Source organism: Schistocerca serialis, chromosome 3 (assembly GCF_023864345.2).
Source record: "Schistocerca serialis cubense isolate TAMUIC-IGC-003099 chromosome 3, iqSchSeri2.2, whole genome shotgun sequence".
In the NCBI taxonomy this organism is placed as follows: domain Eukaryota; kingdom Metazoa; phylum Arthropoda; class Insecta; order Orthoptera; family Acrididae; genus Schistocerca; species Schistocerca serialis.
In genome coordinates, this window is record NC_064640.1 from 306,963,972 (window position 1) to 306,991,548 (window position 27,577).

The 27,577-nt window shown below is 40.3% G+C and overlaps 1 protein-coding gene across 4 annotated transcripts in view; it reads right to left on the reverse strand.

Annotated features, from left to right (window-relative positions):
* The window catches only part of LOC126470100 (transmembrane protein 43 homolog), a 228,421-nt gene that overhangs the window by 129,025 nt on the left and 71,819 nt on the right, over positions 1-27,577 (reverse strand). For all 4 annotated transcript variants that reach the window (XM_050097669.1, XM_050097671.1, XM_050097672.1 and 1 more), the window contains exon 3: positions 15,045-15,274. In XM_050097669.1, the coding sequence (XP_049953626.1) occupies positions 15,045-15,274 (230 nt within the window). The remainder of the gene's footprint in view (positions 1-15,044; positions 15,275-27,577) is intronic.

A 27,577-nucleotide genomic window follows, 5' to 3' on the forward strand; every position in this document is an offset into this window, starting at 1 on the left:
GTATTAGTTCATTATTCGGTCGTCTAGAGGACGACATGGTCAAGTCAACTACATTCCCGCATCCCAGCAGGCCTTTCTATTCTGACGGCTCCTACTGTTAACAGGAAACGTGAATCATTCCCGCCACAGGCCATCGGCGCTGCACCCCAAGCACACATAGGCAGAATCATCATCCTAGGAAATCGATCACATATATATCTGATCGCTATACTTACAATTAAATTTTTCAATTCCAGTATCTGTTGAGTAACATTCGACAATGAGCGAAGTATCGGAAATACACCCCGCTGACGGCTGTGGCTCTGGAAATAGAAATATCTGTACCATTCTCATCACTTGATTTACTCTACCCTTTGCTATCTCAGTATTCCACGTCAAATTCATACCTTCCTAACAACTGGACATAATCATTTCCTTTGCACACATCAGCACATACTTTATAAGGCTGTTGCTCAAGACGAACCTATCACACATCCTCTTCTACTTAGTATAATACTTCGTGAATAACTGATTGCTGGAGATACGGGATAATACTGACCGAAAATCAACGATGGGTGGACATGTCTCATAAATTTTCTAGCAAGTGGTACCACTGTGTGTTAGAAAGATAAGAGTAATTGTCTTACAAACCGCCAGATGTTAAAAAACACAACCATACTACCATCACAAACTGTCTCGGTTCTACAGGTGCCGTGGTCGTGCGGTAGCGTTCTCGCTTCCCACGCCCGTGTTCCCGGGTTCGATTTCAGGCGGGGTCAGGGATTTTCTCTGCCTCGTGATGACTGGGTGTTGTGTGATGTCCTTAGGTTAGTTAGGGGACTGATGACCATAAATGTTAAGTCCCATAGTGCTCAGAGCCATCTTTTTTCTACAGGTGCATACAAGTACCCATGTTAAAAGCCATACTGGCTTTATAAATTTATGTATGGCATTACCTCTGAATGAAATGGTTTTTTCCAGACAAATACCGTGACACTGAATATAGACGCTTATCGCCAACAATTCAGCTATACCTCGCCAAAAGTGCAACCTCGTAATAAAATAGCCGAATTTTGGAAGTGATTCGGCTAAGGAGCGTGGTATAAAATCGGTATTTTCAACTCCCTCACGCCACCGCCTCTAGATATTTCTCCAATATTTGTAACGCATTCTATCTCGATGCCATATCAGAGGTTCGATGATATATCGACTGGGCTATAGGCGATGGTTAATTGAGAAGGATCATAAACAGTAGTAGATGGTGTGCTGTTTGACGTCGTAAGGAATGTGCACTAGCTTTTCAGATCACTAGTGCTACACTTTCAGAGTTCCTTTAATGATTACAACCACTAGTGAATCATATTTCTGGCACTCTCATATCTCGAAATGAGTCACCTTTCTCGGACCTATCTGCTACTGTAAAATTCCAATGTCGTTTCAGGTAATCCCTATGCATCGAGCAACTGCCCCTCAGACTCTGGGCTACCATCCTTGCAGCTTTGCGAATGTGATCGTTCCAATATAAGCCGGAACTGAGTAGAAGCCGGAGAAAGCTATATCTACCATCTTCTGTAACCCATGTAGGAACAGGCTAAGCTGAGTTACTGCAAAAGGACTGTATTTGACCAATCGATGGAAATGGGAACTGGAAGAAGGATTCTGCTACTGCACTGTGGTGTATCTCCAATCTACATATAAGTGCTACAGATCTGCGTCCCTCAGTGCCCATCAACGTCTATCTCCCCAACCTGCTATCTTCGTTATTCTGTACCGTCCAGCAGAGAAAAATTACGAACTATAAAAGTTCCACTGACTTCATCCCATACAAAACTCGATAAGATTTTTACCACATCTCTGTCCTCCCATATATCGAAAACCAGTCCACATGTGTGCCGGATTCGAACACATGTGACGATCCTATTAAATACACAGGTATTGATCAATTGCACAGACCAGTTTAAGGTTTCATCACCTGTACTCACCTGTACTATAGATGGATGATCATATTCCACAGACTATACTGTAAATCGCAAGAAACGCTCCCTGTGACCCTGTGTTGTTGTTGGAAACATTGTTTTTTTCTGCTGCAACATGCTTTGTACACTGATATACATTTTGTTTTTCCGCCACGACTTCGAGGTCTGTATCATGTTGTAAATTGACAATAGTACATTCTGATCCATTGCCTCTTGCAGAAAACTATTCGCTGCATGGTGTAAATCATGTTGTTACTGCTGGTACCATAACACACCACACACACTGGATGACTTTAAATAAAAGATAGTTACAACATAAGGATACTGGAAGAGTTTGGCGGCGTTGTATAGAGTGTCCAAACTGCAGTCCCAAGGCGATTGACGACCTCTACATTTAAACTCATCGGTCACAGTGACAAAATACCTGATGCCTCTGCATTCCATTTCGATTGATTCCTCATAGCCGGCCGAAGTGGCCGTGCGGTTAAAGGCGCTGCAGTCTGGAACCGCAAGACCGCTACGGTCGCAGGTTCGTATCCTGCCTCGGGCATGGATGTTTGTGATGTCCTTAGGTTAGTTAGGTTTAACTAGTTCTAAGTTCTAGGGGACTAATGACCTCAGCAGTTGAGTCCCATAGTGCTCAGAGCCATTTGAACCATTTTTGATTCCTCATATTGCAGTCATGCATACGATCATTGTTTCGGTGTTAGCCATCCCCAGAAGGGGTCGCCCATCCAATAAAACTCTTTCTCCAACTCAAAGAAGCAATGTCAGTCAATCATTATGTGGTAGCCAATGGCGTGCCAGTGGATGGACAGAATGGAAAAGACACCATTGATGTACTGTAATAATATGCATCACAGTCGATAGTGCGAACAATTTTAGCAATTTTACATTAATTTCAACACCGACCAGTGATGTGACAGCATGTTTCCCAATTCCAGCATCAAAGCTAAACCGTCCCTTCTCTACTTTGCGGGTATGATTGCAAATGTAGATAGATGACTGTGCAGTACGTTCATTCATTGTTAATTCTCAAACACATAAATCATCAAAGTATACCACACAGCGCCCTACATATTTCTAACACCTCGAGCATAGTGCTTAACTTATGATCTATCTCTATGCCGATGGGAGTCACAGAGCATTCTCGCAGTCTTAGGTTAAAATTGGAGATTGAAAGACCCCTTAGCACTGTCTTTGACCAGCCCGCCCTACAGTACCGTTACCGATTTAATCTGAAGTTGGCCAGAAGTAGACCACTACATTCCGCGTCTCATGAATGAATAGAGCTTGCCGAGTCCTCACTGTCCAAGAGCACAAAATTTCTCTAGACGCGCCCATGTCAAGGAGGCTACCCCCTTATCAGGGAACAGTAACAGATTTGAAAGTGTTGTGATGTAATAGCAGACTGTTAAAAAGAAGAAGAAAAGGGTGGTTTTGATGCATGATGGATCTCCAGACGGATGGAGTTTGAAGCATTTTACATAAATCATCTGCACTATCAATTTTAAAGTATTCTTGTAGTGTTTGGGTTTAGTACCAGGAGGTTAGTGCTAAGAGAGAACATAAACACACGCTCTCCTTAGGCTACACAGTTCTGCACTTAAAAGAGGTTATGATGTTAGATCGAATGAATTTCTGACCTATCAGTCATGTGGAATGCAGCGCTGTTAATATTCCAGTGTAAGAAATATATCTCCAACGCATGACATACATCTTCCTTGCAGGCTTCTCTACGATAAACTATGGTAACAAACTGTAAAACGAAAAAACTATTTCCTTAAAGCAGTGGCTCTGTGTGATACGTGCACAATGTAGCTCTCCAGAGATGTATAGCATCCACTGTTCACATCTGATCATGGTTCAGAAATTATACTATGCTCGCATCAGTCCTATATAAAATGATCATTAGTAACGGAGAATATCTCCTACAAGGAAACAGATATACTCATATCAGTGGCGTCCGACAAGTGAAATTACATGTCATACCGCCACTAACAATTTCTGAACCATGATCGGATGTGAACAGTGGACGCTATACATCTCTGGAGAGCGACACTGTGCATGTATCACACTGAACCACTGTTATAAGGAAGTAGTTTTTTCGTTTTATAGTTTGTTACCATCGTTTATCGTAGAGAAGCCTGCAAGAAAGATGTATGTCATGGGCTGGAGATATATTTCTTACACTGGAATATTAACAGTGCTGCATTCCACATGACTGATAGTTCGGAAACTCAAGCGATCTAACATTATAACTTTTGTAAAATTAGGAGTACTTGTGTTTATCATCTCTCTTACCAATACCCTCCTGGTACTGATCCCAGACATTAAAACAATACTTTAAAATTGACAGCGTAGTTGATTTACGTTAAATGCTTCGAACTCCATCCATCTGGAGATACATCACGCATCAAAACCACCCGTTTCTTGTTCTTCTTAACCATCTGCTACTATATCAAAACACTTTCAAATCTGTTATTGCACACCATGGGCGCGTCTGGACACATTTTGTGTTCTTCACGAGACATGGAATGTAGCAGTCTACTTCTGGTCAGCAGCAGATTAAATCGATAAAGGTGTTGCAGGGCGGATTGGTCAAACAAAGACAGTGCGAGGGGGTCTTTCATTCTCCAATTTTATCCTAAGACTGCGAGAATGCTCTGTGATTCCCAACCGCATAGAGATGTTTTGTAAATTAATCACTGTGCTTGAGGTGTTAGAAATATGTAGAGTACTGTCTGGTATACTTTGATGATGTATGTGTTCAAGAATTAACCATGAATGGATGTACTGTACAGTCATCTATCTACATTCACAATGATACCCGCAAAGTAGAGAAGGGACGGTTTAGCTTTGATACTGAAATTGGGAAACATGCTGTCGCATCACTGTTCGGTGTTGAAATTAATGTAAAATTGCTAAAATTGTTCGCACTATCAACTGTGATGCATATTATTACATTACATCGAGAGTGTCTTTCCCATTTCATTCGTCTACTAGCACGCTGTTGGTTACCACATAATGACTGACATTGCTTCTTTGAGTTGAAGAAATGTTTTGATGGAGGGACAACACCTTCTGGCGATGGCCGACAATGAAAGAGTGATTGCGTTCATGACTGCAATTAGAGGAATCAGTCGAAATGGAATGCAGAGGCATCAGCTATTCCGTCACTGTGACAGATAAGTTTAAATGTAGAGGTCGTCAATCACATTCGGACTGCACTTCGGAAACCCTCCACAATGGCGCCAAACTCTTACAGTCTCCTTGAATAGTAATTCTCTTTTATTTACAATCATCCAGTGTGTTATGGTATCAGTAGTATCAACATGATTTTCAGCATGCGACGTCCAGTTTTCTGCAAGAGGCAATGGATCAGAATGTATTAATGTGAGTTTACAAGATGACACAGACCTCGAAGTTGTGGCGGAAAAACAAAATGTAAGGCAATGTACAAAGCGTGTTAAAGCAGGAAAAAACAATGCTTCAAACAACGACACAGGGTCACAGGGAGCGTCTCTTGTAACTTACAGTATGTGAGATACCATCATCCTCCTATAGTACAGGTGATGAAACTTTAAACTGATCGGTGCAGTTGATCAGTACCTGTGTATTTAATAGGATCATCACATGTGTTAGATGCTGGCACGCATACAGTATTTGTTTTCGATGTATGGGAAAAGAGAGATGTGGTAAAAATCTTATCGAGTTCTCTATTGGATGAGTGGAGCTTTTATAGTTCGTAATTTTTCTCTGTTGGATGGTACAGAATAACGAAGACAGCACGTTAGGGCGATAGACGTGAATGGGCCCTGAGGGACATGGATCTGTTGTACATGTATGTAGTCTGGGGACGCACCACAGTGCAGTAGCAAAGTCCTCATCCTTCCCCCAGTTCCCGTTTCCATCGAATGGTCGAAATACAGTCCTGTCACAGTAACTCAGCTTATCCTGTTTTTACATGGGTTACAGAAGATGGTATATATAGATTTCTCCGACTTCTACTCAGTTCCGGCTTACATTGGAATGATCACTTTCGCAAAGCTGCGAAGATGGTAGTGCAGAGTCTGAGGGGCAGTTGCAAGATGCATAGGGTCTACCTAACACAACGTTGTAATTTTACTGTAGCAGACCAGTCTGATATAGGTGACTCAGGAGGAGGAGGAGATTAGTGTTTAACGTCCCGTCGACAACGAGGTCATTAGAGACGGAGCACAAGCTCGGGTGAGGGATGGATGGGGAGGGAAATCGGCCGTGCCCTTTCAAAGGAAACATCCCGGCATTTGCCTGAAGCGATTTAGGGAAATCACGGAAAACCTAAATCAGGATGGCCGGAGACGGGATTGAACCGTCGTCCTCCCGAATGCGAGTCCAGTGTGCTAACCACTGCGCCACCTCGCTCGGTCTAAAGGTGACTCATTTCGAGATATGAGAGTGCCATAAATATGATTCACTAGTGGCTGTAATAATTAAAGGGCTTCTCCGTAGTTTACAGCGCAGGTATGTGGTTGAAAGGGAAGACTTGATGCCAAATCCCAGACAGCATTTCTACGGAAAGCGTAACACCAGAGATCTTAAAAGCTAGTGCACATTTCTTATGACCTCAATCAGCACACCATCTAGTACTGTTTGTGACCCTTCTCAATCAACTATCGCCTATAACCCAGTCGATATATCATCGAACCTCTGACATGGCATCGAGATCGAATGCATTACAAATACTGGAGAAAAATATAGCGGCGGTGGCGTGAGGGAGTTGAAAATACCGGTTTTATACCATGCTCCTTAGCTGAATAACTTTCAAAATTCGGTAATGTTATTACGAGGTTGCACGTTAGCGATGTGTATCCTCACTGTCGGTCTAATGCTATACACTCTGGCGATCACCATCTATATTCAGTGTCACGGTATTTGTCTGGAAAAAAACACTTCATTCAGAGGTAACGCCATACGTAGATTTATAAAGCCAGTACAGCTTTTAACATGGATACTTGTATGCACCTGTAGAACCGAAACCGCTTGTGATGGTAATATGGCTGTGTTTTTTAACACCTGGCGATTTCTAACACGATTACGTTTCTCTTTCGAAGACACAGTGGTACCACTCGCAAGAAAATTTATGAGACATGTCCACCCATCGTTGATTTTTGGTCAGTATTATCCCGTATCTCCAGCAATCAGTTATACATGAAGTAATATACTAAGTAGAAGAGGATGTGTGACACATTCGGATTGAGCGTCAGGCTTATAAAGTATATGTTTTTGTTCTGATATGTGCAGAGGAAATGACTATGTCCAGTTGTAAGGAAGGTATGAATTTGACGTGGAATACTGAGAAAGTCAAGTCATAAGAATGGTACAGATATTTCCAGAGCCACAGCCATTAGCGGGGTGTATTACCGATACTTCACACATTTTCGAATGTTGCTCAACTGAGACTGGAATTGTAAAATTTGAATGTTGACTTGACCATGTCGTCCTCTAGACGACTGAATAATGAACTAATACTTAGTATGTGTTGGGCTGCTTTCGTGATCGCATGGAAATTTGAGAAGATTCAATATGGATGTGTGTCTGCACTGGACCATTATTCCCTACCATGTAAATCGTCCGGTTGACTGCCTCTGCACATTTTGCACCTTTATTTAGCCGAGGGAACATCTATTGTGGTGTGTGCATCGAGCTGGGTAAAGACATGAGAAACACCTTAGTTGACTTTGTAAATTATAGATATGATTTGGCATCTGTTACATCACTGACATTGGTATTCGTGAATGGAAATATCAGATGCCTCTATTTTTTTTCGAATTTTCATGTAAAGGTCTTTGCAGACGGGATAAGTTTCTAATTACTCAGTGGTTTACAGCATGCTCCACGTCACTAAAGTTTCGGACTTCTGGAGAAATAATTTTCATTCTATATCTTCGGAATTATGTTGTGTGAGCGATACTGCTATGCAAGCGATATTGCTATGTGCTTGATATCGAAAAGTATCGTGAAAATGGTATTATATTCTGGCAAACCATGTGAAATAACATATGTTCTTGTAATCCTACAGTCTGGAGATGGGTGTACAAAAGCAGGCAAGCAAGCAGGTCGAGACCGGAAGCAGTAACGCTTTTGTGCCGAGGGGAACCTATCCAGCCTTTGTACAACAGTTCTGAAAATGAAAATGAGCATTTGGCACCACTGGCCGCGAGGCTCCTTACAGGGCAGGTCCGGCCGCCTTGGTGCACGTCTTATTACATTCGACGCCACATGGGGCGACCTGCGCGCCAGATGGGGACAAAATGATTATGAAGGCAACACAACACCCAGTCCCTGAGCGGAGAAAATCCCCGTCCCAGCCGGGCATCGAACCCGGGCCCGTAGGACGGCAATCTGTCACGCCGACCACTTAGCTAACGGGGCGGACAACAGTTCTGAGAGTGACTTCAGTCCACTGAAGGCACTCTGGTTCTGCATCGGGAGTGGATGATCGTCTGGCCTTTGGGGAAATATCTAGGGCAGTTCAGGGTATATCAATTGTGCATGTACTTATGCTGCCTGTCTTCGCGGTGTATGTACGAGTGTGTGGTGGTCGATAACTATACAGGGTGTTACAAAAAGGTACGGCCAAAGTTTCAGGAAATATTCCTCACACACAAATAAAGAAAAGATGTTATGTGGACATGTGTCCGGAAACGCTTAATTTCCATGTTAGAGCTCATTATAGTTTCGTCAGTATGTACTGTACTTCCTCGATTCACCGCCATGATTTCATACGGGATACTCTACCTGTGCTGCTAGAAAATGTGCCTTTACAAGTACGACACAACATGTGGTTCATGCACGATGGAGCTCCTGCACATTTCAGTGAAAGTGTTTGTACACTTCTCAACAACAGATTCGGTGACCGATGGATTGGTAGAGGCGGACCAATTCCATGGCCTCCGCGCTCTCCTGACCTCAACCCTCTTGACTTTCATTTATGGGGGCATTTGAAAGCTCTCATATACGCAACCCCAGTACCAAATGTAGAGACTCTTCATGCTCGTATTGTGGACGGCTGTGATACAATACGCCATTCTCCAGGTCTGCATCAGTGCATCAGGGATTCCATGTGACGGAGGGTGGATGCATGTATACTCGCTAACGGAGGACATTTTGAACATTTCCTGTAACAAAGTGTTTGAAGTCACGCTGGTACGTTCTGTTGCTGTGTGTTTCCATGATTAATGTGATTTGAAGAGAAGTAATAAAATGAGCTCTAACATGGAAAGTAAGCGTTTCCGGACGCATGTCCACATAACATATTTTCTTTCTTTGTGTGTGAGGAATGTTTCCTGAAAGTTTGGCCGTACCTTTTTGTAACACCCTGTATAAATGATGTAAAACAGGCGATTTTGTATGGCGCAATATACGAATTCTATGTTTACTATATCGACACAGTATGCAGTGATCTATTGCTGGGTTGGAGACCAGTTTCACGTTCTAATATTCAAGCTCTCATTCTCAGTGGCAGAGCAGTGTAATTGAGTAAGAGTATTTCCATATTTGTCGATCTGTAGGCTACTTTGCAGGGTTTAATTGTTGTTGCAATATGGTGATCTGTACAAAATAGTTCTGTGCCTCTGAAAGTCTCATCTGCAGAAAGAAAAAACAATGCAGACAGTGCTTCCACACCAGCGGTATTAGTAATTCAGCCAGGACATAGGAGCGTCTACAAACTGATGCGAACAAGATGGATGCAAGTTATTTATGGAAAGTTCTGATAAAGCAAGTGTTTAAAGACAAGTTGATGCAGACCATCTGTCCATGGTGGGGATGCCGTCACTCATTCGCCACTGTGGCTTTAAGACATCTTCAGACCAGTAGCTGTAAGATCTGTGCTTAAACAGTGCTCGCTCTCCAAACAACAAGAATGCTTTTATGATTAACAGTGTTTCTGCAAGCATGCACAGACACGATGAAGGTTTTCAGTGGAGAGAACGTTTAACGTTTCTGAGATGTGTGTTGAGAGCAGGATGAACATTTTGCAGCAATGTGTCAGCCTCGCTAGGCAGGTAAGCATGCATGCACAGCTAGATGGAGCTTGAATGTCCTTTTAGGATCACTGGGAACAATACAAGTTGTGTTATTCTGGGAAGCATCGCAACTGATTTCTATAGCGCATCCAGAGGGGGGAGTTGGCAGTTATTTACATAGATATGTGACGTTGGTATAACACTGAGAACCTTTTTTGTGCTATGCAAACATCTCTCAGCTCTGGACCCACACCACAGCTATGCCTCATTGTGCCACTAACAGTGCCTAGGTGAACATGTATTTCGACAGAAATTTCTCAGATGTCAAGTATGAAAGGGATACTTCCGCCTCATGCTTGACGGACCCATACAGACACCTGTGCGTGGCTCAGCAGCTGACAGTCGTGTCGTCACATTGTGGAGGCCGCTGGTGCACCCCGACTCCTGGGGGCACGTGCGGAGTCGGCGGAGTCGGCGGCGTCGGCGGAGGGTGGTGGGATGTGTTTTTTAATACCAATCTTTTGTTTAAACTGTATTCCATTGATTTCACCGACCAACTGGATGCTGTGAATTAAAAAATAAAACTACCCTGAAAAATATCGATTTAATTAATTTGCACAAATTTTTTATATCAATGTGGTGTTAGTGGTAGAATAGTTAAGGAGAGAGTGTGCGTGAGTGGGTGGCATGGAGTAGAATAGCAGGTTAAGTGCAGAACACTAGGTTAATTCGCATAATTTTTATCTAAATGCAGTACAATAGTTCAAGGAGGTGGCTGATGTAGAATAATACATCAGAAATGGCGTTCAAAAGCATGTGAAATTCGAAAAGTGTTCCAGAAAATGGTAGGAGAACATGACTAATTACTTAATTTGGTATCAAAGGCGGTACAATAGTTTAAGGAAATGGGGGTGACATGGTGGTGGTGGTGGTGGTGGTGGTGGTTAGTGTTTAACGTCCCGTCGACAACGAGGTCATTAGAGACGGAGCGCTAGCTCAGGTTAGGGAAGGATTGGGTAGGAAATCGGCCGTGCCCTTTCAAAGGAACCATCCCGGCATGTGCCTGAAACGATTTAGGGAAATCACGGAAAACCTAAATCAGGATGGCTGGAGATGGGATTGAACCGTCGTCCTCCCGAATGCGAGTCCAGTGTGCTAACCACTGCGCCACCTCGCTCGGTGGGGTGACATGGAAAGCCACTTAACAGAACAATAGATTAAGTTTCCAGAATGAGATTTTCACTCTGCAGCGGAGTGTGCACTCATACGAAACTCCCTGGCAGATTAAAACTGTGTGGTAGAGCACTTGCCTGTGAAAGGCAAAGGTCTGGCACACAGTTTTAATCTTCCAGGAAGTTTTAATAGGTTAAGTGCCAACAAATTGCCAAACATTAGATTAAGACACCTGTAGTACAATGCTGAACATTAAGTTATGCAACATGTTTGCCTCACGTAATTACTTCTTGCAACATCTACGTGTCTTCAACCATCAAAGCATGATGAGAAAGAGAAATCCAGCTCCCAAAAACTGAATTTTTTATAAATAAACATGATAGTCTTGAATTTCCCATCATGAGATCCTTCTTCTCCACCAAAGAGCCACCAATTTCCAGGTAGAGGGGGGAAGGGAGGGGGTGAGGAGGGCTGGGATGGGGTGGCATGGGTGGTGATCAATTTCCTGAAAAATTCTTTAACTAAATAAATAAACTATATTCCATACATTGCCATAAGTAATTAAATAATACTCTATACATTGTCTACAATGTTTAAACAATATTCCACATACTGCAACCGAATTCCCTCCAAATGACCGATCAACTAAGTCTTTTTCCCACCAATTTCCGAAAGATAGGGTGGGAGGAGAGGCGGTTACCAGAGAGGGAGTAGTTAATTAATTGATCAATTTATTTAAGTAGTCAATCAAATTGATAAGAGTGAGACAGGCTGTTCTGATAACTCAGACCTAAAAGTATACCTGTAGCAGCGAGGGGGAAGGTTTCCTGAAGGGTGAGAGGGGGGTGGGGGAGGGGAAGGGGGAGGGAGTGGGGAACAATAGGTTAAGTGCTTGTTAATCAAAAGGAAGGATCCTTTTAGCACAACAATAGGTTAAGTACCTGTCAATCAAAGTAGAACAACAGGTTAAATACCTCTCAATCAAAGTAGAACAATGGGTTAATGACCTGTCAATCAAAGGAGAACAATATGTTTGCCCCTGAATGCATATCTGCACCTGATGTAGGCAACCTGCACTAACAAAATGGGCTCACTCCCTCTTTGTTCCACTACTATCATAAGACATGTTCAACATTAATCAAATACTGTCCTCAATTGCAGCAGTATGGTGCTTGCAATTTTGATTTTACCATATGCCTTATACAGGGATCTGTTTTACCAAATCATTTGAGGATGCAAAATAAATTTAAGGCATTTTGAAGGTAATAATTCTTACATGGCAGCAAAACTGAGAAAATACTTAGAGCACAATTTGGAGTCACAAAATAAATTATTTCATGCGTTAGTATTTTGAAGGTAATAATTCTTACATGGCAGCAAAACTGAGAAAATACTTAGAGCACAATTTGGAGTCACTAAATAAATTATTTCATGCGTTAGTATAGTGCACTTCTCATAACGTCAAATATTGAGAAATCACTCTCGAATATACCACAATAAAGCAATTCATGATTTTCTAAAATAAGATTAATAATCTTTCGTTTGACACTCACTATCGTTAGGTCGGTACAACAGGTTCCTATCCTTTGTTTGTCATCGAGTTCGACATACTGTTTATACGTAGAATATTATGTTAACTTTTATATTGGCATCTATTTTACACTTGTCTAAGAAAATGGTAACCGTCTATCATCTGAGTAACCCCCATAATTTTCCGTTTAACATCAGTTGTCATGAGCTCTATATGGAGCTTGTTCAACATAAAGCTTTAAAATTTCGTTGAAGGAGAGATTTGGCGGAGAAGTGACAGAATAGAGTATTGCATTTAGAGAGATGCAAACTCCTGATGAGTGAGCTGACCACAAGTGACACAAAATGCAGAGATACAAACTTCAACAAATCCTTATCTACTTTTTTTTCTTTTTACATACATTGAGTGTCTAAAGTTCGATGCAATGTTCCTTTGCACATTACACTGATGTACAACTTTGCATTTCTGAAGGAACATTGCATGGAACTTTACAGACACTGTCAAAAACAGATACTGCACTAACGTATTTTATGTCAAAGCCAAGGCAACCTGATGAGAAATCTAGATAAGTCTCTCCATGTGCAGAAATCACATAATTGTGTAAGCACTGTGGGAAGCAGACACTGGGACATAAGGAAGTTTCGGTCTGTTCAAAGAATATGCTCGGATAGTTGTAGTGTTCAAGGCGACCACTCACGTAAAACGGGAAATCCTGGTCTGACACAAATTTGTATGTTTCCAGTAAATTGTATTGCTGTGGTTCTACCGTATTCTCAGTTTTCGATTACATTTCCCTTTTTTTTTCTTTTTGTTGGTGTTACCGTCCTGGGCGTGTTATATATAAACAGTGTGTGACTGACGGTTAACTGTACAGGTAGCTGTGTTCAAATTTATCTGCATGTTAGTCTTCTAATATACACGTTTTTCTGATTCTTTCTGTTTGTGGAAAGCTTAACTGAAGCGAAAACGTTTATCCAGCCTACCAGTATAAAGGTGATTGCGGGTAATCGCTTCAACACTAATTTGCAGCTAAGCAAAAGAACCGATTCGCAATGGTCTGAGATTAAATTGAAACAGTACTCGCCTCTATGATCTGACAGTCTTGACATGTTACTATGTAGCCACGTCAGCGATTGAACAATTTTCTGATTGTGAATGGACGTAAATAACATGGTGGTATACAACCGTTTACTTACATAGAAGCGTTTTTCCATTCCTGTGTGGATGCGCCTAATAAAAGTCAATTATTATGGGTAGTTTTGGTGTTTTAGTATGTTGATCAGATAATGGCTCAAAAACCAAAGTGCATCTGTTATCATAATTTTATAAAATTATAATAATTATAATTTTATTAAACGTTACCCGTTTTATGTAAGTAAATTAATACTGGAAAGAGTACATATCACTTAATATGGGCCTTACGTGGTTTTAAACCTACCCTGCCCTTTAATATAGTTTCTGTAGATAACTGAGTGTAGCATCACATGGATGACTTTGTGGTGTAAGACTGCAGTGCCCAGTTCTACTCAGGAAAGGTAAAGTGAAATATTTGTTGACACTATGAAGAAACAAAAGAAATTTTGCAGATTGCCAGATATTCCCTGCATGCTTTGGTATAACTCCTACGAAACTGTGCAAAAATTGAAACCATCAGTCCAAGTGAGAGATCAGTTTACTTTCCTGGTGGACGTAAAGCTGTGATTCATAACTTCCTTGTTGTTTTTTATTTCTTATGTAACTTTTCTTTGTGTTTCTTTTATTCTTTAATTTTAATACTGATGCGTGAAATGCGCATTTCTTTTATTCTACATGTTGTGGGGAAATAATATTTTTGTAATTAATAACTTATGGTTAATTCTCAGATCCTAATAATCATCATTCTGTGTCTACATACTTCACTGGTAATGCCAGCTTACCATATGTCTGTTTTCATACAAAACTTTTTTACGAATTAAGAATACAATTTTAAGAGATATTTTCATCACTGAAAGAATACCAGTACAAGCAATAAACATTATAAAATGAAAGACCATGAACTACACCAACAAGCCCAGTGTCTCCAAAGCGTCTTTAGAACAATAGTTTCGCTTTATGCGCTAAGTTCTCTGCAGAGAGCTTTACTCATTTACGGTGAAGTCATTCTTGTAGTCAGGTTTACCTTTTTCATATATTATTCAATTTCCACTATGTGTGTAGAAATTATTTTATAGCGCCTTACCCACATAAATTCACCAATATAAACAACTTAATACGAATATTTGAAAAAGTAGATTTATATGTATACAAACTAATATTCAAGCCTTTGTCAATCTTGTTATTCAAACTTACGAAGTTAGAACATATATATATATATATTAGATGATCATTTCTTACCTTTGCACATGTTCTTCAACCCATTGATACATCTGGACTCGTCTCTTCAGTTTTACAGCTGGAACTGAAATGCCATACTCTACTTCCGTTAATGGTTCACTGATTTCCAATGGACCAGTGATGTGGACAAGATGACCATCGTTATCAGGATTGATTTTTGATCCTGGATGAATGGAGATAGCTTCCTTAACAGCCTCCTCAAAAGACTGAGTGAAGGATATTGCTTTCTCCTACAAAGAGAAGTTTCCATTGAAATTATAAAAAGTATTAACTTGTGTACATTTTTCAGTTATCTTAAACATTTTATATGTTACTTGCATTCAGCTAGATTTAAACCTATAGTGAACTGGATAATGTGTAACTACCTACCTCACATACTAATAGCAAACACACACACACACACACACACACACACACACACACACACACACACACACACACAAACAAAAACACACACACACACACACACACACACACACACACACACACACACACACACACACACACACACACACACACACACACACAAACGCGAGCGCGCGCACACAAACGCAGGCATGCACACTCATAACCTATTCATATCCTCAGCACTATAGCACTACATAGATTTATTTTTGTGCTCTTTCATTGTATTTTATTATGTCAGTGCAAGTCAAAACATGTCAAGAAATCTCATTATGCTTATACGTTAGTCAGGGGTGACATGTGGAAATGGATCATTCTTATGCATTAGTTGCATCCTGAAGTGGCCTGTGAGTACCAGAGCCCTCATACTCTCTTGTCACTGTCTGAATGAGTTACAGAGGTGTATGATTAGTTTTATATTACCCTGACAACAATAACTTGACGACATGCCACAGTTAAGGCTAACTGAAGAACATGTATTGCTAAGTGTTATATTTCAGACTCACTGGACTACGCGAATTTGTAACGTTTATTTGTAGTTAACACACTAACGAGCTATTATATCAGAAACACTTCACTAGTGACATGTTATAGTTTTGTCCTGATGACGTCAACGAATCTTCGAGTTACACAATTCACTAGCGTCTAGAAAAACTCAAGAGCTGTGCTAATCTATGACTGCTCAGCAACTACAAATGAAAAAGATTAGATGGGTGAATGTTCGCCATTTCATAGGATCGGCTAAATTTCACGTGACCTCCAACCTGCCATTTGCCCGTCCCAGGTTGTACCAAATTATGAGCATCCAAGAGATTACAGCCAGCCTCGGCTACTTACGGATTTGGTGAACTCGTGGATCTCAAGTAAAGTAATAGTGAGTGCCGCCAGTACTCACTCACCATAAGCTTTACTCATACTTCAGCGACGATCATACAGCCAAATTCTAAAATGTTGTGTCTCAGGTAATAGAGATCTTAGTTTAACTGTGTTGATCCTGAGGTAGATATAAAGAAGCCTAGTTATTGCACTTGAGGAGTTATTTGAATGAAAAGTAGCGGCTCCAAAGCCTATAAAGCCGACAATGGCCGGCAGAGCGGTGTGCTGAACCTATGACCTTCCTGACAGCATCAGAATGACGCGTATGGTGGAAGATAATAGGGCGATGGTAGACAGTGGTTGGTCCTCTGAGCTTGATCACAGAATTCAATCTTGTATACATATGGCTACATGCTGACCATGTATGTAGTAGCCTAATTATTTTAATGCAAGAATTCCTCTGTGGTATAGAGCTGGTTGTTTAAGAGAAAAAACTGTAATACGCATTTCAAAATACTTCTGCTGCCTGTCAGACATTCTGTTTCACTAGGCACTTTATCAAAAAGTTTTATAGCATTTCATTCGCGTCAAAGTTAGATTCACTAGTACTGTATTGGTGATCTCTTATTCTCAAACAACAGTGGCTTGCTGACAAAGAACCTCATCACTGAATAAATTTGCTGCGAGCCTGTGGTTAATATTCCCAACCGTTTAAACAGATTCCTCCAAGATATGCGTGTGTTAACTCATAATTCTAATTACTTTCTTTTATGTAAAGGTACTTATGAAATGAATGGCTGTTGAGAAGAAATTCTCACTAGCATGCAATCTCTGGGGTACTTTAGTTGTGTTAATCTTGCTCAGGTAGCCAATGTTCTGCCTAACACTACTTTTAATTTCCTGGCAGTCAGGCTACGAAATGACTGTATAGCATTATTGGCTGAGAGACCCCTTCTGGAACCATTCAGCCTCCAGGTGCAAGTCTGTCAATTTGACACTACTTCAGTTATTTAGTGCCCAAGTGTAGCAACACTACCTTGTCTTAGGTGAAATTTCTAACACGCTGCCGTGGTGAGTTGCTCTATCTATCTCTGGCTGTTAATTGCAGTGTGGCGACCTGTAGGTTATAACAACATACACACAAAAGGATTGCGAGACGGGTTAGCCGTGCTCTGCGAAACCTGCAATGTGTTAAGATAATAGCCAGAATGCAGGACACTGTCACCGCACCATGGCTACAATTATGTTACGAGCTATGTGACTGGGAGCTGGACAATAGTGCAACAAATGCGCCCCAGAGTAGTATAATGAACTGCTTTTGAGACAGTAGCATTCAGAGCCCAGCAATACCACGATGACATCAGGGCTGTGCTACACTATGAGATGAATGAGCGCCACCAGCTGCAGCGATGGGTTAAAGACTGGTAGAGAGAAAGTACCTCTCGCACGAAGTCCACCCTGGTGGACTTGGTGCCACAGTGTGGCAGATCTTTCGTCTCCACCAGTTGCCACCAGACTCCTGACAGGAAGCTTGGGGTCATGCCTCATGCACGGCACTAGAGTTGATCAATAAAAGGAAGAGAACTGATACCTCTATAAATGGGTGGGAAGACATTCCAGCTAGGGGAAGTTGCCGTCAATGTTGATCTGCCACAAACAGCATCTATCGTAGTAGAAAATACAGTTAAACTATGAGCAATGACATTACGGTTTAATTCGAATGACGGTATGTTGAGTGGCACCGAGAAGTCACTGTGGGTGAGTGTCGAGCCTGACTTACCAGTTGGTACGTTGTGTATAGTGGAATCACCCGAGAGTAGTCATTAGTTAGATGCAGCGTGTTGTTTAGGGGGACGAAGTGTTGTACAGGTACACGATAAGGATAATGTCGTCGTTTCAGATGAGCTCAGGTTCTGAGAACGCCATTTACATGTTCACTCACCAGATTTTACAAGCATTAAATAATAAAATAGCGCCAGTTGGTATTTTCTGCGACCTACCTAAGGCATTTAACTGTGTGAATCACAATATTCTCCAAGTTAAATTAAGTCTTATGAGATTGATGGCATAGCCAAAGAATGAATAATGTCATATCTAACGAAAAGAATGCAAAAAGTTCCACTTAGTAGTTCAAGCAATACAGCCAAGGAACAAAATTCTGACTGGGGAGATCATGTATGGGGTTCTCTAAGGCTCAGTCTTAGGTCCACTATTGTTCATCATATATGTAAACGATCTTCTGACTAATATGCAATAAGCAGAATTTGTTCTTTTTGCACATGACACTTGTATTGTAATCAGTCCAAGTATACATACAGAAACAGAAGAAATGGTAAACATAGTTCTTAAAAGTATCATTTCCTGGTTTTCTGCTAATAGTCTCACCCACAATTTTAAAATGACTCAAAATATCCAGTTTGCGCATCTATGTGTACTACATCAATGGTAAGTGTAACACATGGTGAGGAAACAATAGGGTGGAAAATTCAAAATTCATAGGTATCCATGCTGATGAGAATTTAAATTGGAAAAACCACATGTCGGAGCTCCTAAAACAACTTAGTCCAGCCACAATTGCCCTTAGAATCATTACAGTATTGGAAAACGATAATTCATTAAGTTGACATATTTTGCGTATTTTCATTAGATAATGTCATGTGGAATATTATTCTGGGTTAACTCATCTTTAAGAAAGAAAGTCTTCATTGTGCAAAAACATGCTGGAAACATTGCATGTGGTGCTCACCCACAACCACCTTGTAGGCACCTGTGTAAGGAGTTGGGAATTCTGACTACAGCTGCACAGTATATTTATCCTCTTATGAAGATCGTTGCACACAATCCACTAAAGCCCGAAAGAACAGTGATGTACATAATTACAATACCAGTAGCAAAAACTGCCTTCATTACCCCACATTAAGGTTGTCTTTAGCACAAAAGAGGTGTACGAAGCTGGAACAGAAATTTTTGTTCACTTACCCAGTGATATAAACTGTCTGAAAGACAGCAAAGTAGAATTTGAAAGCAAACTGAGAAAGTTTCTCCTTGACAACTCCTATTCCATAGAGGAATTTCAAGCAAAGTAATGTGTAAAAGGTGGTGGGTAGAAACTGATTACTCACATCTGCATGTCTTTTATCTTTCTGAAATATATATATATATATATATATATAGGGTGACTCACCTAAAACTTGCACCGCAAATAGTGCAGAAAAGGGAAGTGCTGTTGATGTGCGGTCTCCACCCAATGGATTGGTAGTCATGGGCTCGTATTGTTAGCCAATAAACAGAGAGTAATAATTTTTAGAAAGCGTATTTTTGTGCAAACGTATACTTTTTAATGGTTCAGTGCCTATTGACATTAATAAACCAAAAGTAGGGTAAATTAGCATGTCAGACGTATTTGTTTCAGGATTCTAATGCGAGTCGTTTACGTGATATTGTATTGTGAAAAGTTTCCACAACGACACTTGTATGTACCATTCAACCTGCGTAGTTGCTAGGTACAATGCTGTTATGTTTGCTTACAGCGTTCTGTGTTCCTTGAGTGCATTGCGACTTACTGTTGAGTTAGTGTGCGACAGTCCGCGCAGTAGGTCGTGATTGGACGATGCGATTTACCAACGCAGAAAAAGCCGACATGGTCATGGTGTATGGAGAGTGTAGGAAGAATTCAGTTCGTTCTTGTACGGCATATGTGGCAAGATATCTCACTAGACGTCAAACATCTCGGCAATTGTTTATCAACCTCTTCAACCAGTTGCGTGAAAGTGTTTGTGTAACATCTGGACAACATAACAGAAGGAAACAAGTGACAACAAAAGAGGGAAAAATGAATGTTCTTGCTGCTACTGCAGTTTGTCCACACGTTAGGTACCGCACACTCACAAGAGGAAGTGGCAGGAGTCAGGAAAGTGTCCTACCCATTCTCCCTCGACATAGGTTACATCCATATCATATCTCTCTCCAACAAGAGCTGCATGGAAGCGATTATGAAAATCACATTAACTTCTGTACATGGGTCTTAAAACAGGATACTCCAGATGTATTATGTATCTTGTTTATGATGAAGCCACATTTGCCAATCATTGCCAGTAAAACCACCTAACATGCGCTACTGGTCTGTTGACAATCCTCCTTGTCTTCGTCAGGTGGAACGCCAGCGTCCATGGTGTGTAAACGTGTGATGTGGGATAGTGAACCATCAGTCATAGGCCCGTTTTTCACAGACGGAACACTAAATGTGCACAAGTATCACAGCCTCCTAACAGACCATCTTCCACGGACGTTCTTCTGCTGACTGGGAGGTACCTCTGGTACCAAAATGATGGTTGTCCAGCCCATAGTGCACGAAGTACTACGGCATATATTAACGCATTGTTTCCAAATCGTTGGGTTGGACGCAGAGGACCTCTACCTTGGCCAGCCCATTCCCCGGATTTGACACCTCTGGACCTCTTTCTGGGGGGAAAGCTGAAAGATGCTATGTACAAGGACATACCAACGACGTATTACTGCAGCCTGCTCGGACATCTCCGCTGAAATGCTAGCATGTGTGCAGCAGTCGATCCAAACCAGACTGCCAGTGGTCATATTGAACACAACCTGTGATGGTCGATCATCTCGTTACTGGCTATAATGTACATAACTAGTGTATGCACTTGTGTTGTTCTCTACTGAGTGCTGCCACAGGTATTGTCCAAGTGTCGGTATAGGTATTGTTCCATTTAAAAAGTGCACGTTTGTACAAAAAATACACTTTTTAAGTATTATTACAAACTGTTGATTGGCCAACAATACGAGCCCCTGACTAATAATCCATTCTGGGAAAACTGCTCTTCAGTAGCACTTTCCATTTCCGCAATATCTGCGGTGCAAGTTTTACGTGATTCACACTGTATATAAACTTGGAAATGTTCGGAATGTACAAATTAATTCGCAGTGTGAATGAAAATGACTCGTTCTGCATCATTATGATCTATCGTGCAAAATGATCCAGCAACATGCTGGACAAACTATGTCTGAATGCTGGCGCTCCACAATTTTCACAATTTTGGCTGTGATAAACTGACGCTGCAGTGTTCATCTTTGGCACGCCAGTGCAGAAGGTGCCACATATTCCGTTATGTAAAAGGTCCGCGCAGTTCGTACATTTATTTACATATTAAAGTTCATATAATCATAGGTCTGCAAATGTTTAGTTACGGAGTTACGGCTTATAAAAGATTTTGCCTGAAATTTAGTAACTTCGCTAATACGAAGACATCGCAAAACTGTACGAAATGCCCCGCTTGCTCGAAGATGTTCCACTTGCTACGTGACTGCAAATGTATTTTCAACATGACGGTGCGGCTCTACATTTCACCAAAGCCGTTACTACACTTTTAAATTAACATTTTCCCCAGAAATGGACTGGTCGTGGTACTACATGTCTTTGGCCACCCAGATCGCCCCATTTAACACCAATCGATTTTTGTGTATGGGGATGGATAAAAGATATAGTTTATGAGGACAAAGTCAATACATTTGAGGCATTACTTGCCCGCATTATACATGCAATAGACGAACTTAAGAACAACCCTGTGAAACTGAAACGAGAAACAAAATCTGTTCTTACGCATTAAGTATTCATAAAAGTAGATTAGCAGACACATTAATACACTTTCAGTTAACGTTATTACCATCATTTTTCCAAAATTAAATTCTCTGTGACTTCTGTTGAAATCTTTGTGCAGTTGTCTGGAATTTAAAACACAAATTGAGTCAAGTAGTTAATAAATTAAAAATTTTACGAAATTACTTCTTTACTTCTCTGGATGTTCTGGAAAACTACTGCAGACACTCGTCAGGGACATGTTTTATTAGATTCACCAGATCAGTAACAACAAAATAAATAGAAATCGTGCTTTACTTTAATCTCGTACAGTTTGGCGATGGCTTCATATTAGCGAAGTTGCTAAATTTCAAACAAAATCTTTTATTAGCGATAACTCACGTAACTAAACATTTGCGGACCTATGTTTATATGATTTTTTTTCTTTAGTTTTACTTGTAGAATAACATTTCAACATACTTCCGTATCTTCGTGAATCCACCTGTATACTCAGAAAGACCCCTTGGTGTATGATGGATCCTTTCCTCATCAGTTAGTACATACAGCGAAGGAATAACGACTGCCTGTATGCCCCTGTATTAGGGCTGATTTCTCTTATCTTCGCCTTTCTTACGCAAATGAAAGTTGGCGAAAATAGAATAGTTCTGCACTCAGCTTCAAATGTCGGTTCTCTAAATTTTCTCAGTAGTGTTCCGCGAAAAGAACGTCGTCTTCCCTCCAGTGATCCTTTGTCAGCTCAAGAAGCATCTCCGTAACACCTATGTGTTGATCGAGTCTACCAGGAACAAATATAGCAGTATGCCACTGAACTGCTTCGATGTCTTCCTTCAGTCTGACCTGGTGGGGATCCCAAACACAAGCAGTAGTAATTATTGAGAGCGTTTTTCGTGGAGTTTGTAACGCCTGCTCCGTTCACCGCCACCACCCACCCACCAACATAGTATGCGACCTGAAGATGGTAAGTAACTGACCGAAACAGATAACCACAAAAATAAAGGTTTCTTGCGGTCGAGACTGTTTATATTTATTTCAAAAACCTTAAGCAGTACTCAAGAATTGGTGAGACTAGTGTTTTGTATCCAGTCTCCTTTACAAATAAACCACACTTTCCCAAACGTCTCCCTTCTTCTGATCATATGTGCTTGTTCCACTTCATATCACTTTGCAACGTCCGCCTAGATATTTCATCAACATGACTGCGTCAAGTAGCGCACTACTAACGCTGCATTCGGACATTATGGGATAATTTTTCCCACTCATCTGCATTAACTTATATTTTTCAACTTTTAGATAAGGTTGCCATTCATCATACCAACTATAAATTTTGTCTAAGTCACTTTACAGCCTTCTAAAGACACTCAACGACGACACCTTTCTGTATACCACTGTACCACCAACAAAGACCTGCAGATTGCTGTTCTCCCTGTGCATCAGATCATTTGTGTATGTAGTGAGTAAGAGCAGTCCTATCACATTTCCCAGGGTAGTCCTGACGATACCCTTGTCCCTGATGAACATTCGCCACCGATGACAACGTACTTGGATCTATTCAAAAAATCTTCAAGGCACTCACGTATCTGGGAACCTGTTCCGTATGCTTGTACCGTCATTAAGTCTGTAGCGGGGCACGATGTCAAACACTTTCCGGAAATCTAGGAATATGTAATCTGTCTATTACCCTCTATCCATGGTTCATAGGATATCATGCGAGAAAGGGCAAGCTTAGTTCCACATGAGCGATTCTTTCTAAATGTGTGCTGATTTGTGCACAGAAGCTTTTCAGTCTCAAGGAAATTTATTATATTCAAACTGAAGAATATGTTCAAGAATTCTGCAGCAAACCATGTTAGAGACATTGGTCTGTAATTATGGGGGTCAGTTCTTTCACTCTTCTTATATACAGGAGTCACTTTGTTTTTTTTTTCAAGTCAGTCGGGACTTGGTCCTGTGCAGGAGATTCGCGATAAATGCAAGCCAAGTAAGGGGCCAATGGTACAACAGCCACTGCCAATAATAACAGTAACAATAATAACAATAATAATAATAACAGTTACATTGCAGACCCACACACATTCCCTGATACACTTACACATGGAATAACCTATCTGAAACCTAAAGATCAAGCAGACACAGCAAACCCAGCTAAATATCGCCCCATAACATGCCTACCAACAATATACAAAATATTAACGTCAGTCATTACACAGAAATTGATGACACATACAACACAGAACAAAATTATAAATGAAGAACAAAAAGACTGCTGCAAAGGAGCACGAGGATATAAAGAGCAACTGATAATAGATACAGAGGTGACATATCAAGCTAAAACTAAACAAAGGTCGCTACACTAAGCATACATTGATTACCAAAAAGCTTTTGATAGTGTACCCCACTCATGGTTACTACAGATATTGGAAATATACAAAGTAGATCCTAAATTGATACAGTTCCTAAACATAGTAATGAAAAACTGGAAAACCACACTTAATATCCAAACAAATTCAAATAATATCACATCACAGCCAATACAGATTAAGCGTGGAATATACCAAGGAGACTCATTAAGTCCTTTCTGGTTCTGTCTTGCTCTGAACCCACTATCCAACATGCTAAATAATACAAATTATGGATATAATATTACTGGAACATACCTACACAAAATCACACATTTGCTATACATGGATGATCTAAAACTACTGGCAGCAACAAATCAACAACTCAACCAATTACTAAAGATAACAGAAGGATTCAGCAATGATATAAGTATGGCTTTTGGAACAGACAAATGTAAGAAAAACAGCATAGTGAAGGGAAAACACACTAAACAAGAAGATTACATATTGGATAACCACAGCGACTGCATAGAAGCGATGGAAAAAACAGATGCCTATAAATATCTAGGATACAGACAAAAAATAGGAATAGATAATACAAATATTAAAGAAGAACTAAAAGAAAAATATAGACAAAGACTAACAAAAATACTGAAAACAGAATTGACAGCAAGAAACAAGACAAAAGCTATAAATACTTATGCCATACCAATATTGACCTACTCATTTGGAGTAGTGAAATGGAGTAACACAGACCTAGAAGCACTCAATACACTTACACGATCACAATGCCACAAATATAGAATACATCACATACATTCAGCAACAGAAAGATTCACATTAAGCAGAAAGGAAGGAGGAAGGGGATTTATCGACATAAAAAACCTACATTATGGACAGGTAGACAATTTAAGAAAATTCTTTCTAGAACGAGCAGAAACTAGCAAAATACACAAGGCAATCACTCATATAAATACATCGGCTACACCACTGCAATTTCATAACCACTTCTACAACCCTTTAGATCACATAACATCAACAGATACGAAGAAAGTAAATTGGAAAAAGAAAACACTTCATGGCAAGCACCCGTATCATCTAACACAGCCACACATCGATCAAGACGCATCCAACACATGGCTAAGAAAAGGCAATATATACAGTGAGACGGAAGGATTCATGACTGCAATACAGGATCAAACAATAAACACCAGATATTACAGCAAGCACATTATTAAAGATCCCAATACCACAACAGATAAATGCAGACTTTGCAAACAACAAATAGAAACAGTAGATCACATCACAAGTGGATGTACAATACTAGCAAATACAGAATACCCCAGAAGACATGACAATGTACCAAAAATAATACATCAACAACTTGCCATAAACATAAACTAATGAAAAAACACGTTCCCACATACAAGTATGCACCACAAAATGTACTGGAGAATGATGAATACAAATTATACTGGAACAGAACCATTATAACAGATAAAACAACACCACAAAACAAACCTGACATCATACTCACCAATAAAAAGAAGAAATTAACACAACTAATCGAAATATCCATACCCAATACAACAAATATACAGAAGAAAACAGGAGAAAAAATTGAAAAATACATCCAACTGGCTGAGGAAGTCAAGGACATGTGGCATCAGGATAAAGTTGACATTATACCGATTATACTATCAACTACAGGAGTCATACCACACAATATCCACCAGTACATCAACGCAATACAGCTACATCCAAAAGTATATATACAACTACAGAAACCCGTAATTATTGATACGTGTTCAATAACCCGAAAGTTCCTAGATACAATGTAACATACCGTACAGTTAAAAGGAAGTCATGCTTGATCAAGGTCCGCGTCACTTTCCATTTTTAACCAGACTTAACGTCTGAGAAAGTAAAGAAATAATAATAATAATAATAATAATAATAATAATAATAATAATGATAATAATAATAATATGCATAGCTTATCTAACAAACGAAATAATTGTTTTCGTGGAATTTTGTTGTTTTGTACATAATTAAGAACAGTTTAGGGCAATAACAATTAAATGTGCAAGGTTTCACAACTCTCCATTTCGAATTTTTGTGTAAATGAGATTTTTTGTACTTTTTCCATTTTTTTCGGAAAAATGTATAAGACCCCTAACAGATGTACTAGTTCATCAATTTACTTCCAGGCAGAAAATCTGATATTCTTACGCTGCACCAACACAACTTAAGGTCAGATGTTCTTTCGTAATCACACTTATTTGATTTCAATCAAAGGAGCTTTTCTTGGAGGCCCTAGTTCCTATGCAGCTAACATTTCCTGGTAATTGACTTTTCTGTTCCCAGAATGAGATATTCGCTCTGCAGCGGAGAGTGCACCGATATGAAACTTCGTGGCAGATTAAAGCTGTGTGGCGAACCGAGACTCGAACTAGGGATCTTTGCCTTTCGGGCGCAAGTGCTATAACGATTGAGCCATCCAAGCATGACTGATGAGCCATCCTCACAACTTTACTTTTCTGTTAGCATTTAAAATGGATTCAACATAGTTCATGATTACACAGCAAACAACCAAATCCAAACACGAAGTGCCGTATGTGGAAATGATTAAACTCAACTAGTAATGTCTACCAACATGGTCACTTGACTAGAATACAAGTGAGGCGCTGAGATCTATAAGGGCATACAGCACACCGCCGTCGATCACACATTTACGTGACTATCAAAGAAACCAGTGAACAGCTTTTAGTGAATTTTCATATGTACAGTGTGAGCCTACAGCCCAGATAAACCTGACTCGCCATAAGATCAACAGATTTCAGATGCATGAATAAATGCTATAATCTCAAATCGACTGTGACGTGCTTTTATGATTCTCAGCGCCTCAAATGGATTACTGTATGATAAAATTCATAACTTAATATATTATAATTCATTCAGAAACCCACAAAATAGGTTTACTGTCAGTACATATACCGACGTCCGATCTAATTTTAATTCAGCATATAGTGAGTGAATTAGCTTTCATCTAGCAGGCTTATGCGGACCGAACGGGGGTAAAAGTCTGGCGCTGTGTGCTACCACCTGGAGGCACGGGCATAAACTTCTAGTTGAGTGGAAAGGCCTAGCTGTACAGGTCGTGAACGGTGCACGGTGTTTATCAAATCCATACATATTTGCAACGTAAGGCAATTACGTAACTCGAGTTGCACATGCGCAAAAGCTCCTTAAAATGTGCACAACTGAAGATGTGCTCACAGCCCTGATGCCAATAATCAATAAATCCGCAAGGTGTCGAAAGTTAGGGTGTTCACGTCCTCTTGTGCTCTTACACAGCAGCC